This window comes from Ambystoma mexicanum, chromosome 6p, assembly GCF_040938575.1.
Source record: "Ambystoma mexicanum isolate Mex_15411 chromosome 6p, UKY_AmexF1_1, whole genome shotgun sequence".
Lineage (NCBI taxonomy): Eukaryota > Metazoa > Chordata > Amphibia > Caudata > Ambystomatidae > Ambystoma > Ambystoma mexicanum.
This window is the reverse complement of record NC_090935.1, coordinates 282445929-282462937: the sequence shown is the minus strand read 5'-3', so window position 1 is coordinate 282462937 and position 17009 is coordinate 282445929. Positions and strand designations below refer to the sequence as shown.

General features: G+C 42.6%; 1 protein-coding gene across 4 annotated transcripts in view; it reads left to right on the top strand.

Annotated features, from left to right (window-relative positions):
* Window positions 1-17009, top strand: part of CCDC68 (coiled-coil domain containing 68) — a 459254-nt gene that overhangs the window by 337344 nt on the left and 104901 nt on the right. For all 4 annotated transcript variants that reach the window (XM_069627009.1, XM_069627008.1, XM_069627010.1 and 1 more), the window contains one exon: window positions 9313-9396. In XM_069627009.1, the coding sequence (XP_069483110.1) occupies window positions 9313-9396 (84 nt within the window). The remainder of the gene's footprint in view (window positions 1-9312; window positions 9397-17009) is intronic.

Sequence of the window (17009 nt, the reverse complement as noted above, 5' to 3'; positions counted from 1 at the left end):
TTTCTGTGGGCTATCCAAATCAGGATAAGTGTTGGTACCTGGAAATGTAAAGGAAGGGGTTTCCACCCATGACACTGACCCCTCGGTAGGGTGCTACTGTCACATTCGGTACTATATTAGGTGTCGGCATTTGACCTCTGTATAAAGCATTCTGCTGGGATGTTTGCGGTTGCACATTAGACAGTGCTTGGGACAGCAGGTGTAGGGAGATTTGGGGTCAACTGTGTGTCGGACTGATGCATTTCGTAAAGGTATGGAGGTGAACCTGGGTGGCTGCGGTAGTGTTGGGGTATGTTGACTATATGCATTATACCCAGCCCCCTGCCTACTTCTGCCTTCTCTTGCGAAATGTCCTAATTTCTCGCAGCTCCAGCACTGACATGGTCCTATACCACCTCAAGGACCCATCCCACGGAACCCCCCCACCCCTCATTCCCCTCTCTTCCCTTGGAAACCCTCTTCCCCGTTACTGACCTCCTTGATGCCATTCAGGATACTGATGTGGGGTTCCACCACCCCACTGTCCCTGTCCTCCACCTGGCCAACGCGCTGCTATCCGTACGTCTGTGCAAGCTGCAGCCTGCTCCACTGAATTTTCTCAGTGTTTCCCGTTGCCTCCCCTTCCACTGCTATTTTAGCTAACTTTTTCTGAACTAGTTTCGCTTCCTCCACCTGCCTTTTCCTTTTGTCATTCTTAAATCCTTTTTCAATGGTGTATTATAATTTGAACCTCGGCCCACGCCTTCTCCTCTGTACCCACTGTATTGTCAGGCGCCTTCTGAATTTCCTTAGGCAACCCCCTTTTGATAACAAAATACAAAAGAGGAACTGATCGGTCTGACTGGTCAAGCGTCTTCGCTCGTCACATCTCCTGCACTTTTAAAATGTATTAAGCAACATCTTTTTCGTCTCCCATAGTATCCTGCATCATAGACTGTAAATCCGCTGTGTTGGAGTACACCCAGCGCAATGCATCCCACACTTGCGCCCTAATGTTGTTAAAAGGTGCTGCATCATGCGCATCATCATCCTCATCTAATTTTACTACAGGGCACCCTGCCTCGACCCAGTCTGGTCCCCCACAATTGCGACAAGTAGGATTTTCATGTCTCCTACCGCCAAAGGAACTGCCGCTGTCTGTTTCTCAAAATTGTATACCTGCTTATTTGAGAGTGCTTCAGTTGAGTGTTCTGCTGTGAGACCCTGTGAACCGGAAAACGCTACTGCTATCCTGCAGGCTTGTTTCATTATTGTAAGTCTTGCTTTGAAAATCTACTGTAACACTACCAGGTATGCTCCTCTCACTACAATTAAAGTACTAACTGATATGAAAGCATTTTTATAAAAAAATAAAATGCCTCTTTTACCCAGTTCACCTATCAAACCAAAGGCACATGCACTCTGCAAGAGTGCTGTAGACGAGTGCTGTTCTGCTGTTCAGCAGCGCAGCTGATAGCTCCCACTACCATCTGACTTTACATTTTTTCTTTTTCCTTTTGCTAAGCTTCACCAGAATTCTTGGTTAGAAAGACATATACATGTCAATCTACAATTTGGAAACTGCAATGCCCATGAATATGACCAATCCCTTTGAACGACCGCTTATAATTGAAAGAAATGAGGCATGCCAAAACTACGGCAACAAAACGGCCAAGATTGCACGCTCCAAGTCTGTGTCATCAGACATTAAAAACGTCTGGCCTCCAACAAGCAAAGACCTATTCAAAGTCTCGGGACAACCACAAAACAATACCACTAATGCCAACTCAAATGCTCTACACAGCGAACCATATGACCCCGCCATGCCAGATCTTAAACAGAATACCATAAGCAGCTGTAACGCACTGCTGAATCAAATATCAGACGAGGACTTACTATTGTGTCAGGCGTAAAACAGCATGGGCTTCAGTGACTATTGCTCATCCAGTTAAGATTGATGCTATGATTCACGCGGAAGAGCTCCCAACTCCACCAAAATTGTATTCAGAATTTTTAAAAATCAACAGTTGCTCATCTCTATCGGAAACACTGTGTACAAAGGTCGGCGAAGCAAATACAAGCAAAACTCTCAATCACAAGAACACTAATGTAGAACACCCTGATAGGGAAGCATTGTATCTTTCTCAAACAAATGCAATTCTAGAAACACAATTTGCACAGAGCAACAATAGAGACTTTAATCTGTCCCAATCTCCCATAATGCATCCTGCTTCTCCCAACCAGCGACTCAATTCTACAGCATTATCTGCCATGTCTTTCGTAAGACCAATCCCTAGACCTTCCTTTGTTCTAAAACAACTACCCCTTCCTGCATACGATATAACATTGGCAGGTATGAACAATAGACTAGTCCCAATTACAAAATTATATGACTACAAAAATAGACAAAACGTATATGTTAAATAACATTGCTTCCCAATTTGATCACATATTCTTAGAACTAAACCTAAAAAAAATGAGACTCCAAGAAATTCGAGATCAATTAGCCAAGGAAAAAGTGACAGAATTGCATAGTGACCCAACCACAGCAAACACGACCAACTGTGCAAAAGCACCACGAAAATCTAAATACAGGCACCATTGGCGATGCTCCATCCAACTCAATTAATCTACCAAAAGTTGCTATCATTATATCTCAACACTGGAATGGAGAAGAGTACCCGGATCATAACAAAGAATTTACCTTGCCGGACATGACAACAACTGAAAACCAAACATCTGAGCTTCAACAGTCTGTATTCGAAGTGTTCCTAAATTCAAAAAGTAAAAGAAAAGCCAAATGAAATAAAGCAAATTTTGAGACAAACAATAAACAATAGAAATCCAAAAATCTAATAGCAAAAAAAAAACACTAACATCAAAGGAGCAAAGATATTTATAAATGCCCTAACCACCTCACAAAACAACCAAAGCACATAACAAATCTCTCCAACCATTACACATTTCTAGTGAAGAACTGTATGTGACAACTAATCAGCCCACTAATAAAGATGAACGTACTAATGATGAAATGTGGCAAGCTCATGAACTACTTGACATATTCTATCACATCACTTCCTGAAACTACTGAAAAGGATGTATCTGTTCAAGATATATCATCTGACATTTTGAAAGCCCTCTCGAAGGGATCACATTAGTGATAACTCACACTACCAAACCCTTGAACAGAGACGAACATCCCTTCCTAAAAACCTCACTAGATAAGAAAACGAAACTTCACCCAAAACTGGCCACGACAAAACGCAAGCAGGAGTCAATAGAAGCCTGTTAACATCAATTCTAATGGCACAGCGCCTACATCCTCGAGCATTAAAAAACGTGGTGAATCTAATTTGAAAGCATCCGACATCCTAACTGTAATATACCTGAAAGAGAAAGAAGAGATCCCTATCCGAATTGCGCCACTTTACTAGCGCTATTGAGAACCAACCCCAATCTCAAACAAATCATATTGAATGACACAGAAGCGTTATATATAACGAAAAATAAAAGAATAAACTCTGTTACAATGTTAACACCGTTGCTCATTGTTAAACAACTAATCTGGAAAGAAAAGGAAATACTCTCAAAGCAAGGTTTCAATCTTACTGTTACAAATTACGAAAGGAATCAAGAAACCATGGAAGGGAACTACCACATGAGGACGGTCATTCATTGGCTCAACGTAAACCCCAAGCTCTTCTCATCAAATACCTAGAATCCACTGGAAGAGGCGAAAGAGGTTCATTTCAAAGATGAAATAAGACGTAGAGAATCCATATGGTCATGGCTGGAACAAGCAATTAAAACGAATTCACATCAGCAGAAAGACCAATGCCTAACCACTCATAATAGCCAAACTTTGAGAATAGGTATATGGAACACTAGGGGCTTCACCCACCTTATAAAACCTAGTGAAACTCATCAACTAGACACGTTTTATCTGATATTACTTCAGGAAACATGGATAACCATGCAACCGACGTGGCCGAATTATGAAGTTAGCTGGATCCAAGCAATGAAACAACCCAAAGGTAGACCTATGGTTGGTCTATTGGTGGCTCTACAACTAGATGCATTAGGAACATTATATCCATGCCTCATCCGTGTATACAACTTCTAAAACAAGAATTCAATAACAGCAAGCATCCATTAGCCCCATGTACAGCCATAATCAATGTTTAGTGGAATCCGGAAATACTAACTGAAGATGTCTTTTTCTATCCCATCACGAAATTTCTAGACATAATTGCAGATGAAACACTAAACCGAATGACGGTCATATCGGGTGATCTGAACATAAGATGTATATCGCAAACTGACAAAGTGATTGCTCCCAAAGCTAAAATTTGGATGAATCTTATGGGCAACATGCACTTGATTATGCTGAATGGAAATATAGAGGGTGACATCCCCCTTGTGCGACATGGAAAAGAAATAAAACTCAAGCTACTTTGGACCATGTGTACATATCAATATAAAAAATGTTACTATCATTGAAACTGAGGCAAGCGAACTGAGGCAAGCGACCATAACATTCTGGAAATAACATGCATGCCCCCTCCTCAGGCACATAGAGAATAGTATAAACCCACCATACAAATCAGAGGGCAGGAATCGAATCAAATGATCGGCACCAAAACTTGAAAAATTCCCGAGCAGGATAAAGAAAGCGCCAGATCTACCAAAGGGAAATAAGAACCTACAAGAGCTATACACAGATAATTTATTATTATTCTCTCAAATATCATCTCTCACTAATCACCCGACATTCTTGGCAGCTCATACATATGATCCAATCATCAAAAATGGAAAAAGCCAAAAAAGACGGGAGCGAAAAAAAACATCAAAGCTAACTTGATCACGGAATACAAAAGAAAAGATACCAACATATGCCCTAAATATAAAAATGTCTTAACTCAATACAAACTAACAAAAACTCAAAGAGAAAATTAAGACATGCTGATATTTAACAAAGAAATCCAGCGCACAAATAGGGACTCTCCTTAAAAAGGGTGCTAGAACTGTAACGTCGTCTCACTTATTGAATACTATAAGGGAAGCAGAATGGACATCTCATTTTATTACACTGTTTGCTGACAATAGGGCACTTCCTTCCTTCTCAAATTTGAGCAAAAATCATGCAGCAAACCTATCCATTGATACAGTGGATATTCTCCTTCAGATAAAAAAACTAAGCACATCGAGAGCTCTGGGCCCAGACGGAATCTCAAACGTTACCATCAAAGCTCACCTTGAATTATGGTCACAAATTTTGCTAGCAATATTTCAAAATGTAGCCAGAAAAGCCAACATCTTGTAAACGGTCTATGCTTATTCCCATACATAAAAAAGGAGACTGATCGAAGCCATCAAATTATCGCCCCTTAGCTTTCCTAGACACTAGTGGAAAAATATACGTGAGGCTACTCTTAAGAGATTTGACAGACAGGAAAAAAACATGCTTGATCACTATCAATCAGGTTTTATTCTTGGAACAGGCACGGCCCTGAATTTACTTATCTCTACACTCAAAAAGGAAGCCATAATGAAAAAACAACCACTATACTTTGCATTTATTGATTTCATGCAGGCCTTCGATTCAATATCGAATGTTATACTATGGAAGAAATTAGAATCGGCGGAATGCACCCCATAAATATTGAACTTGTTACAACAATTCTATAGTGAATCTTCGATCCGCATTAAGCTAAATAACAAGGGTCTTCTGTCTAAGGCTATCTTAACACATCGTGGGCTAAAGATGGCCCTGCCATTCTATTTCCATGGTGGGTGCCTAGGACTGGAGGGAGCACCGGTTTCAGCCGTTCAGTGGGATGTGGGGGGGTAAGGGTGCCGGATGTCTTGGAGGGTGTGGAGGGATGGGGTGTGGGGAGGCAACAAGCAAGGGTTCCCTGTTGCCTCAACAATCAAGATGGTGACACCCGGGGATGGGCCTCGGGTGGCTCGGGTGGCTGTAGAAATGTGGATGCTACACTGTGTTCTCGCTGCATTTTCAGCCACCTGTTTGGCTGAACTCCTTTCTCCGATTATAAAAAAAAAAAAGTGTATTTTCAAAATGGCAGAATGCTTCCTTTTTTGCAACTTGAACCATTGTCTATGTGCCAGTCCCTAACTCTTGTCTATAACCGATAAATGTATCCTTCATCATTCCCTCCTCTTAGCCTGTGCACCCGATTCTAGTAATGTCTCATTTAAATGTACATAACTCATGGGTGTGGAGTGTGAGATTCTCACCAGAGGCACAAAACAATTCCTGGGCCAAGCTGTTGACGGTTCAGTCCTGCCAAGGAAAAGCCCCCCCAAATGTTGGTCTGGTGTCAAACTCCAAGCATAGGCAAAAAGCATGTCCTAGAGACATCTGCAACAGGCTTTGTACATTCCAGCCCAGAGGGAATAGGCTTTCAGTAGATGCTCTTTAATCCGTAAAGCTAATGAGTGGAAAGTCAAGACAGGTAGACATTTCTATTTGTCCCTCGAAATTTGGGACTGGAAATAATCTGAGTTAATTGTACTTCCATCTTTTGGGATAGTATTGCTTTATCCTTAAATCCACTCGGCCTCCCATTTCTCTTAGGCCCCAACACTGCCACTGGGTATTATGTTAATTCAAGATCCTATGTATATCATGACGTAGGATTTCCATTATTAATTTCCAAAATGTCCAATGGAAATTTGGTCATAGCTTCCTTTCTGTGTCAGGAAAAGACCCTCACATTTAAAAGGATGGGGGGGGCGTTTCTAGCAGGTATGCCAATCATAAACGTGATGCCACTTGTAATGTAACAAAACAGCTGCTAAGCATTGTTGCTCAAATATATTTCGATATCATTTGCCTTTTGTTCGACATTCGTCATTTGTCACTACATAAGAATCATCATAAGAACATTTGAGAATATGGTTTAAAACACAATTTACAATAAAACAATGCTACAGTACATCAGCAATTTAACCACAATGACATTTAAGAAAGGACCTGGTCTTTTCCAGTATGGATAAAGAAGCTATTTAAACAAGGCTCAATAATTCGGCTCTTTCCAAAACATGATCTCCAAATTGCATCATTGTGAGAGGCACAATTCATAGCTAGGCTCATGTGAAAATGTGCAAAATAGCAGTACAAACCAGGTACGATTCTTAAATAGATCAAACACCATAGTTTGAAGGGGAAACTTAGTCTTTACCAATTTTCCAGGGGGAGCTGTTCTCAATAATTCACTTTGGCAAATTACATGACTGGGTCCATAAAGATTGTGCAAAATAGCAAGGCAGGCAAAATACAGTTCTTGAATAGATTAAATAACGTGATTAAAAGAGGGATTTTTATCAATATTACCAAAGGAGCTAATCTCACTAATTCAATTTTGTCCTGATATTACCTCCAGATTGCATTGTTTGAATACATGATAAAAGCAATGCCCGCTAGTTGACCTCCAGGATATGAGAAATGTGCAGAATAGCAATACAAACTGGGTGCAAGAGCAGAACCCATTTGGCCCCGAGGGCGAATGTAGACTCCGATATCTCTGCACTCTTTTCCTTAATTAAAAATTGTGTACACAAATGCTCTAAAGGGAAAATTATGAGTAACCGTCATTAATACAAATATTAGAAAACCAAATTAGTTGTATACATTAGAGTGTATAGTACTTGAAGGTCAGGGGATTTAATTCCTTGTTCCTCTGATCTTCAGTAATTTAGATCTAGCGCACCACGCCTGGTGAATGCAATTGGCTACACAATATGCGTTACTCATATCATTGGAGCGCTTAAACCATAAAAGTGCTTGATTTTGTATGACATATCCCATATAAATTTGATACCTACTTCGACCGACTCGATAACCCTGAAAAATTAACATACAATGGCTTAGTATCTCGCTGGCTGAGCCACCCACTGGGCATGAATCGCTTCCAGCCGGGAGCCACTTACTTGAACGATATCCCAGGTTCAGTAGACTTAGTCTATATTTCATGTATTGCCCTCATGCCAGAGGTAGATTTTCCATATTTAGTTTAAGTAGACAACACTTTACCTTACTCATATGATGCGGTCAGGTGTGCCATGTAGACCAGTGTAGGGTTTGGAGATGGTCCCTTAGTTCCAAATGAGCTTCTAAAAGGGGAACTTGCATGTGAGACTGCTGAAAGCTTTTGGCATCTGCACACAGTAAACATATACACATGTATCAACTATATGAATGGCAGCGATTACTTTACATGCTGGCCGAGCTGTAAACCGGCTCTGCTGTAACCACTGACCTTACTTTTTCGGAACAGAGAAGTTCGGTAAAGGGTCAGTTCAGCAGCACACGCCTTTCTGCAGATAAATCACCTTCACCTTGACTCGCAGTCTGTCACAGACATGTATATCATCTTCAGGGCAACCACTAGGTTTGGACACATGCATTTTGCAAGGTGAACATTACCTAATCGGGATTTGCTATCTTCCCGTTGATAAATTAAGACTGTAACACACCTATTGCAGTAATTTCTGTGCTCTTATCCCCCTGTAACCAAACGTTTCCATGCCCATACTTTAAGTGCAGGTCTGATACCATCCTAATGAACTCTGAGGTGAGTAAGGCCAGTGTCGTATCAGGGGATGATACGTCATGGGGATGGAACACCTCTACTTTATCCTTTTGACTGTTGGGGTTTCACATGATATTTTGCACTGGCTGGTGATATCTCACCATTTTGTATCTCAGTTTGCATTTATTTTATTTTTTAAATTGAAGTTTATTGAATTTTTCAAGGTCATATAACAGGGCATTACATAACAATATTACAAGAAAGAGCAGATCTTTTTTAGAGTAACATATGTGAGTGAAATGTCGCCGCTCTCCCCAAACTAAGGGCCATGCTTTATTCAACAAGAAAGAAACTTTTTAACTTTTTCTCCCTCCCACCCCCTACCCCAAAGCATTGTTTCCTCTTCTTCTTGAGTTTTATAACCTATTTATTCAAACAATAGTGGGTTGAGGCTTGTTTGGTGCATATTGTAACATAACTAACACAAACACTGACCTGGTTTGCTTGAACGTAGGGTTCTCTGAATTTTTTTTAATGTGTTTTCCTTCGAAACAGGCTGAGGTGTCCTCCCCAGATGGCTGTTTGTCCCTGGAATTATGTTCTCAGTTTGCATTTCAAAGTGCGCTTTGAATGAGCCTACTGTTGCTTTACCTATCAACATGAACCTGGTCTCCAGGCATCCTTTCTGACACCCCCCAAACTGTGTAAAGACGCCTATTGCAGATTATGAGCTGTGTTTTCCATGTACCGATTGCATTTCCTGTCTTTGTGATCCTAGATAGAAGACTTGAACAGTGAACTACAACAGAAAGATGAAACCATAGATCATTTAAAAGAGAAAATTCAGACCCTCGAAGCTCAGGTAAGGAGGGCGAAAACTACTAATCACTATCAGTGTTGTCATTAGTCTTTTTTTTTATTTTTTACTTTGTATATGTGAGATAATTGGAACACTTGTCAAGAATGTTATGCACTCTTTAGGTTCCATCATAATGTTTGTATGATTCGGAAATGGAAGCCAAACCTCAGGGTAGACAGAGGTACACACCATCAGGGTCATTGCAATTAAAGGAATAGTGCGCTCAAAAATATTCTTGCCTTAAAAGATGGGCAATAATCCAAAACCTACATTAAACATATTTTTTATGAAAGTTCCTATGTAAACTTTTGAGCAAACAAGGCTCAAAGCGTTTACATGGGAACATCCATTTTGTAATTTTAGGCAGCCTCCGCAGCTCATGTTAAGCTCTGCCCTGGTGGCACTAAACAAGCAGCAAAAGCCCCCTACTGGGAGCTTTTGCTTACTGCAGCCAGAGCAGAGCTCAACATGAGCTGAGGAGGCTGCCTTCACTTTCATTTTACGTTTTCGGTGCTCCCTAAGCCCAGGGAAGCACAGAAAATATAAAATGAAGCCAAAAAGCAAAGGTGCAACAATTACAAATACACCGTTGTTGTATTTGTGATTGCCGTGGTTGAAAAACCACGGAAAACATAAATACAAGAACGTTGTATTAATGACTGGGGCGGCTTTCGTGTGGAGTCTCCTGGGCTCCCCCAACTCGGGAGAGCCCAGGAGACTGCAAGCGAAAGCGGCCGCAGTCAGAATAACAACGTTCTTGTATTTGTACATACCACAGCTACAGTATTTACAAATACAACAATGTTGTATTTCTCACTGCGGCGGCTTTTGCTTGGAGTCTCCCGGGCTCCCCCAGGTTTGGGGGAGCCCGGGAGACTCAAAGTGAAAGCCAAGTAAGTTGGCGCAGTCTGAAGTGAACCGCAAGTGGTCCCCTTGGATGGAGTAGGTGAACCATTCTAAGGCCACCAACGACCAGATTTTAGCAATCCATTCATGTTCTTGTGATGGGACCTTTTGATTTCCACTTTCGGGCCAAGACCAGGGCTGCCGACAACATCATCATCACATAGAGCTTGCGGTCAGCCTTGGTAGCAAGGGTTGCAAGGATCCCGTTGAGGCCCAATATGTCAAGCCCTCTATTTTGACCCACCTTGACTCCCAACACCTGGGCGACCGCCCGCTGAACCGGAGTCCAGAACTGATCAATTTTTGGACACTCCCACCAAATATGAGCCCAAGAACCCACTGCGCCGCACTCCCTCCAGCACAACTCTGAGATATTGGGGTGTACTTTATTTAGCTTGTCTGGAGTTAGGTGCCACTGTAACATCAGTTTCAGCCACATCTCCCGGATCTGGACAGATCTTGTAAGTTTCGGGATCTGAGACCACAGATTCACCCATGCCTGTTCCTCTGTGCCCGTCCCCACGTTCTGCTCCCATTTGATCATATGCTTTCTGGACGGCAGGGTTTCTCCCAATTTAATAAATGTATAAATGGAAGCCAGAACACCCTTGTCACCCGTGTCCGTGGCTAAGTACTTTTCAAACAGGGTGAGGGGACGAGACCCCCCTTGCCTAACCGACGGCTGGGAAACCCAATGCCTGATCTGGAGGTAGGAAAACCTCTGCTTCTCCCCTATACTGAAGTCTTTCTTCCACTGCTCAAAATGTTTAACTTCGACTCCAACAAACATGTCCCGCACCATCCGGCAGCCCCCATGGAACCAAGGGTTGAAAGCCCACGCATTGGTAAGTGCTGGAGTAAATTGTGGATTACCATGCAGGGGAGTATACAGAGATGGGGAAAGAGGTAATGTTCACCCTTTTAACGGCTTGATCCCAAGCCTCACCCGTAGTCGCTGTTATATCACTGCAGTACATTTGGGAAGGTCTATCAGACCTCTGGCAACCACAGAACCCCCTCTAGGTTCCCTCCTGCCACCACCCTATCCATCGGCCTCCACACTTTCCCTCTGTCATTCCTTTGCCAATCTCTAATAACACGAATCTGAGCTGCCAGATAGTAAACCCTAAAGTCTGGCACCCCCACACCGCCCCGGGCTGGGAGAGCTTTCATGAAGGAGGCCGATACCCTTGTGCGTCTACACTTCCAGACAAAACGATTGGTTATTGTCTGGATGGCTTTGAAGAAGATCGTCGGGACTGGGATAGGGAGAGCTGAAAATTGATATAGGAGCAGGGGCAAGATCGTCATCTTAAAGGCGTTAATTCGACCCAACCAAGAAATCTCCAGGGGCCCCCAGTCCACAAATTTGGACTTAACCTTCTGAAGGAGCGGAGGGTACTTTGCCTTGTAGAGATCTCCTATGGTCTTGATCAGATGAATACCCAGATACTTTAGCAAAGTGTCGACCCATATGTACTGATAGGCCCTCCTGAGGTTGTGCACATCGCTGGATGTCCGAGAGAGAGAGGGAGCACTTTGGATTTGTCAACGTTGATTTTTAGCCCCGCAACCTGGCCAAACCTAACCAAATCCCTAGCCACTGCCCACAAGGAGGTGACCGGGTGGTCAATGACAGAATCATGTCCGAAGGAAGCTACCTTGTGGACACTGCCTCCGAACGGGACCCCTTCTATATCTTTGCCGGCTCCCACTGCACCAAGGAATGGTTCTAGGTGAAGCGCATAGAGAAGGGGTGACATTGGGCAACCCTGTTTTGTGCCTCTTCCTACCTGAACAGGGACTGAAATTTTGCCATTTATTGCTAGTCGGATTATTAGATTTTGGTAATTGGCCCTAACTCGGGTGATGAATCCTGGGCCAAAGCCCATCTTGCTCATGGCAGAAAACTGGTATCCCCACTCGACCCGATAAAATGCCTTCTCGGCATCGATCCTCAACAGAAGGGCCGGGATCTTCCTTTTCTGTGTCTTTTCGATCAGGTGGGTCAATCTTCTAACATTATCAGATGTTTGCCTGCCTCTAATAAAACCCGACTGGTCGTGGTGTATTAATTTAGGAAGGATTGCTTCAAGACGATTGGCGAGAACCTTGGTATGAATTTTGGCATCCACATTTATTAAAGCTTTTGGACGATAGGACCCACAGTCGGTCGGGTCTTTGCCCTTCTTAGCCAATCATATTTTAGAGCACACTATTCCTTTAAGTAATATGCATCCACAGCCAACTGTACATTGCCCTCTAGGTGGCAAATATTGGTTTTACAGATGTGGCTGCATGATCTCTTCTTCACTACTAGTTCCTTGCCCGTTTCCCTTGCAGGCATTTGTTTTTGGGGTTCTGCGTCTCACTTCTATGAGAGCATGCTCAAAGCAAATGAGTGAATCGCATTGTTTTAATGTCCAAGAATGTGCACAGGCAATCTGGTCCTGAAAGTAGGCTGCACTCTGCTTATGCGGTGTACCGTATGGGCACCCCTGAAGGTGACATTTATTTGGTCGCAGTACACCCTGGGACCAAGGAACCTTGGTGCAACCTCCCTTGAGTTCCAAAAGCAAGACCACACCACCTTTTGACGGCCTATTTTTAAATGGCACTCTGTGCAACCATGCTAAACGGTGACCAGGTGTCCCATGCTGCAATCTGGGTGAAAACACTGCTCTGTCAATAATTGCCAGGCGTGGTCAAAACCCTGCCCTGCCCTGCTTCTTGTGCTGATGAGGGCACTGCCCCAGGAACATCCTAGGAACATCCCACATTCTGTGCAATACGGCTCCTACCATGGTTAGTTGTGAATGCTTACTTAACAAAGCTATCTAACAATATGGACTGTGTGATCTTGGTTTCATTGAATGTATCTATTTGTATATTTTCAGGTTTGGATCAGTTTTCAAAATGTAAATGGAATTGTTACAATGAATAATTCAATAAAAGTTAAAACCCACACATATATTATGCCTCAAATTAAGCAAATGTTTGAATGTAATGAATCTCATTATTAGGTTTAAAGGGAGGTAATTAAGTTAAAATGTTATTTGTAGAAAACATTTTTACAGTGTTTGTGATTAAGCCTTTATGCACCTGTAGGTTAAACCATTTCAGCCTAAGATTTGACTATTGCATCTTCATCATATGCTCCGATTCTTCTTTATGCGAATGATGGACGAACTTGGAACCAGTGGCCACGTACAAACATGTGATGGGTTGAAATGTTCAGTTCCATATGCACCTGTATTGCTTTTTCCACTCCCCTTTGATTGTATTATTGTGCTCCCTCTGCACCGCTCCATGTAGGCTGCACCCTTCAAAGTCTTTAGTGAGTGACGGGATTCTTTCTGCACTTGAGCAATCAGGGTTACCGGTGTGCAAGTGTCCACTTGTACTCTTCTTTCTAAAAGTCAATTAACCAACGTTTTGCAGAAGCACCGGCTGCGTTTGTCACGGTTTGTTGAAGAGTTTTCTTTATTGCTGGATCGATTTGACCTACAAAAGTCCCATCACTGAGTGGGAATGGCCTTAATTGCCCTAACTGGTTGCATGCTGCTTTTCTAACCTAACCTCAACATTAGACCGGGGGGTGGGGGGGGTGTAAGGGAAGGTGTAATTCACCATCTTTATTCATTAGACTAGTTCACGTTCAGGCTCACTAACGGTGGCTAACCACATACGCATAAGATTGTCCTTCTGCATAGCCCCCTTTCGACGTAGTGCTTCCATTTTGCAGGAAGAGTGCATGCTTCAAGTTTTGTTGAACACTATGCAAAATAGAGGAACACAGATTCTCTATCCTGTGTGATTATCTTGGACTGGCCAAAAATATTTTAAATATTTAGAAATTCAGTTTTTGTCTATAATTGAATTTGCTGTCCGTACCTGTAGATGAGTTCAATGGATGGTATGGTCCAGGTGTAAGGTACCTAGCTAAACAGTCAAATGTAATGGCAGAGGTGAATGTGGGCATCTTAAGATTTAGTAGATGAGGTGAGTGGTGCATGGTAGGGTGCCGGGATAAGGTACCTAGAAAACCAGCCAACAGTAATTGCAGAGGAGAATGTGGGTGTCTTCTAATTTAGTAGATGAGGTGAGTGGTGCATGGTAGGGTCCCGGGGTAAGGTACCTAGATAACCATCCGACTGTAATGGCACAGGATAATGTGGGCGTATTCAGATTTAGTAGATGAGGTGAATGGAGAATGGTTGGGTGCAGTTGAAAGGTATACAAGGCAAGTTCACCCTGACGGGCATAATGTGGAAGTAAGCATGTATGAAGTGTTAACGCTGAGATGACATAGTTAAAAAGCCTACATGCTCATCTAAAGCATGGTGTGACCAGTTCCATGACTTTCTGAACAAAATTGTATATATTAGAGAGCAGATAATTGTTCATGTTCTGGATCACATTAACGTGGTCCAGTACTCCTACCTTTCATAGACCCACAAGTAGGCAGCAGGAGGCCAAGTACATATCATGAATTCATCACAGCATGTGCCAACGACCCATGGCCTTCGTTTGTCAAAGAAAACAATTGAAGAGTTCTCTGCTCATTAAAGCCATCAATAATCAGTCATTTTATTGAGTCCTCTCTCAACTTATCTCAGGAACTTTAGTGCTGCAAATAGCTTTGTTGTAGCTTGCCTTATGCTCCAATAATCACCCTTTCACCCCCATTCCAGGGTCCAAAATTGAGATTTGATGAGCAGGAGCTAAAACCAGCTCCTGGGTATCGGGCCTCACCCTGTAGGCAGGAGCTACTGCGGTGGAACCAGGAGCTACCAGAGATGCTCCTTTAACATTGGGCCTCATTACGAGTTTGGAGGTAGCCATGCTGTTTTTAGCGGCATAGCTACCCCCAAACTCTGGTTCGGGTCCCGCAAAAGGGGACTTACCGGGCCATTCCGACCTTGGAGGGCCCGGTAATTCCCTTTCGCGGGACCCAGTCCGGTACGTCCCCATTCCCTTTTGAGCCCCCATAGGACTCAATGGGAATGGGGAGGATGCTAACAACGGGCCCTTTGTTAGCGTCCTGGACTTCTAATGGGCCTGGCGCTGCACGTCTGGTCTGGCCAGGCATCCAGAGTGGGACCCGCTGTAGACCTTGTAATGTGGCGGCCCGGAATGAACGGTGCCGGTCCCTTACCGGCCCCGTTCATTCTGCGGCTGCCAGCCTCGTAATGAGGCCCATTGTGTTTACATTTGTATTACATGTTTTCTAATTCTTCTTTATTAATATTCTCAAATACTCAAAGTTAACGTCACATTTACATGTTTGGAAAGCACCTGTTGGCCATAGGAGCCTACAGTAGCTCCTTGGAGCTGTTGGTTTCAAGCTATCCAGGCTCTACTATGCTAGAAGCAGGAGCTAAATAGCTCCCAGCTCCCCTCAGTTTCGAACCCTGCATTCCTTAAAAATATCCCAGATAAACCTACTTCAGTGCAATTACGTGCTTTTATAGACACACTGGCCATTAGGGGATCAGAAATTAGCATGTGCAGAGGCACTGCAGTAGTTTTGCTAGATGTACAACGCAACTTACTCCAGTTACTTGGTGATGTGGGCCTCCTATTGCTTCTGGAACTTTCTGGAGCCTAGAAAAACGTTGACTAGTCTGCACTCCTGGCTAGACGAGATGGGATAGAGCAGGTGACTGAAATGGTGTTTAAATGGAACAATCCCTTCTTGGAGAAGAGACTCTCTAGTGCTAACCTCTAATTCTTTGAATCAACGTCTGGCCTTCAATTCAGGCTTCTCCCAGGGACCATGCTCATTACTACTGTTGTTCAATAGCTGCATAAAATCTCTGCAAGATACACGTTTAAAACATCTGATTATATTCGGATTGTCTCTAGGCATGTAAAGGGCCCTACTATAAACAGTATTAAAAAAGGAGTACCTGGCTCTTTCCTGATCCACCCATGTATGAATGTATATCAAGCACACAATATGATCAGGGTGTCTTCGGATAAATAGCGACCCATTCAATTCCTCTATGCAATGAATGAGATTTATTATTTCTTACACATCCAAGTATCAAAAGATTTTTTTTAAACATTCATATACATCAATAACCAATACAAAGTTACAAAGGAGTGAAAATGTAGTGTGAATTCAGTTTCTGATCCACAGTTTTAGTTATTCACAAATTGTAGGCCCCATCACTGGTCTAGGGCTATCTAAATCTATCTGCCTGTTTAACTTGGCTGATTCAGCAGTGTTTTATGTTACACTGCTGTTTTGACGGGTTGTTGACACAACAGTATTTCGGTCTTGTTAACTGTTGGATAGGGCTCTTGTTGAAGCGGCCTTCATCAGGACAGGGTGATTTATTCTCAGAATGTGGATACTGTGTTCAAAATTCTAAAGCATAAATAAAAATACAATATGGTTCTTGTATTAAAAATTAGTCTTATCCGAATATAGCAATCAAGCTAATATTGCTTTTGTAACCCTCTGAGGCACACATACCATGCATTTTACTTTGGACATGTGCACATCTGGCAAAATCATGAGATTGGAGTCCATGCCCGGTGTGGTTGTATCTAGCGAAAAAACACTATTTTTCTAAGTAGGCAGAATCAATACCTTTTATACATTCTCATTCTCTATCTTATGGAATGGTATGGCGGAGGATTACCTTAGTATTCTTCCAGTATTCCTATTTTCCATCATCTTATCCATATTCACTGGTATA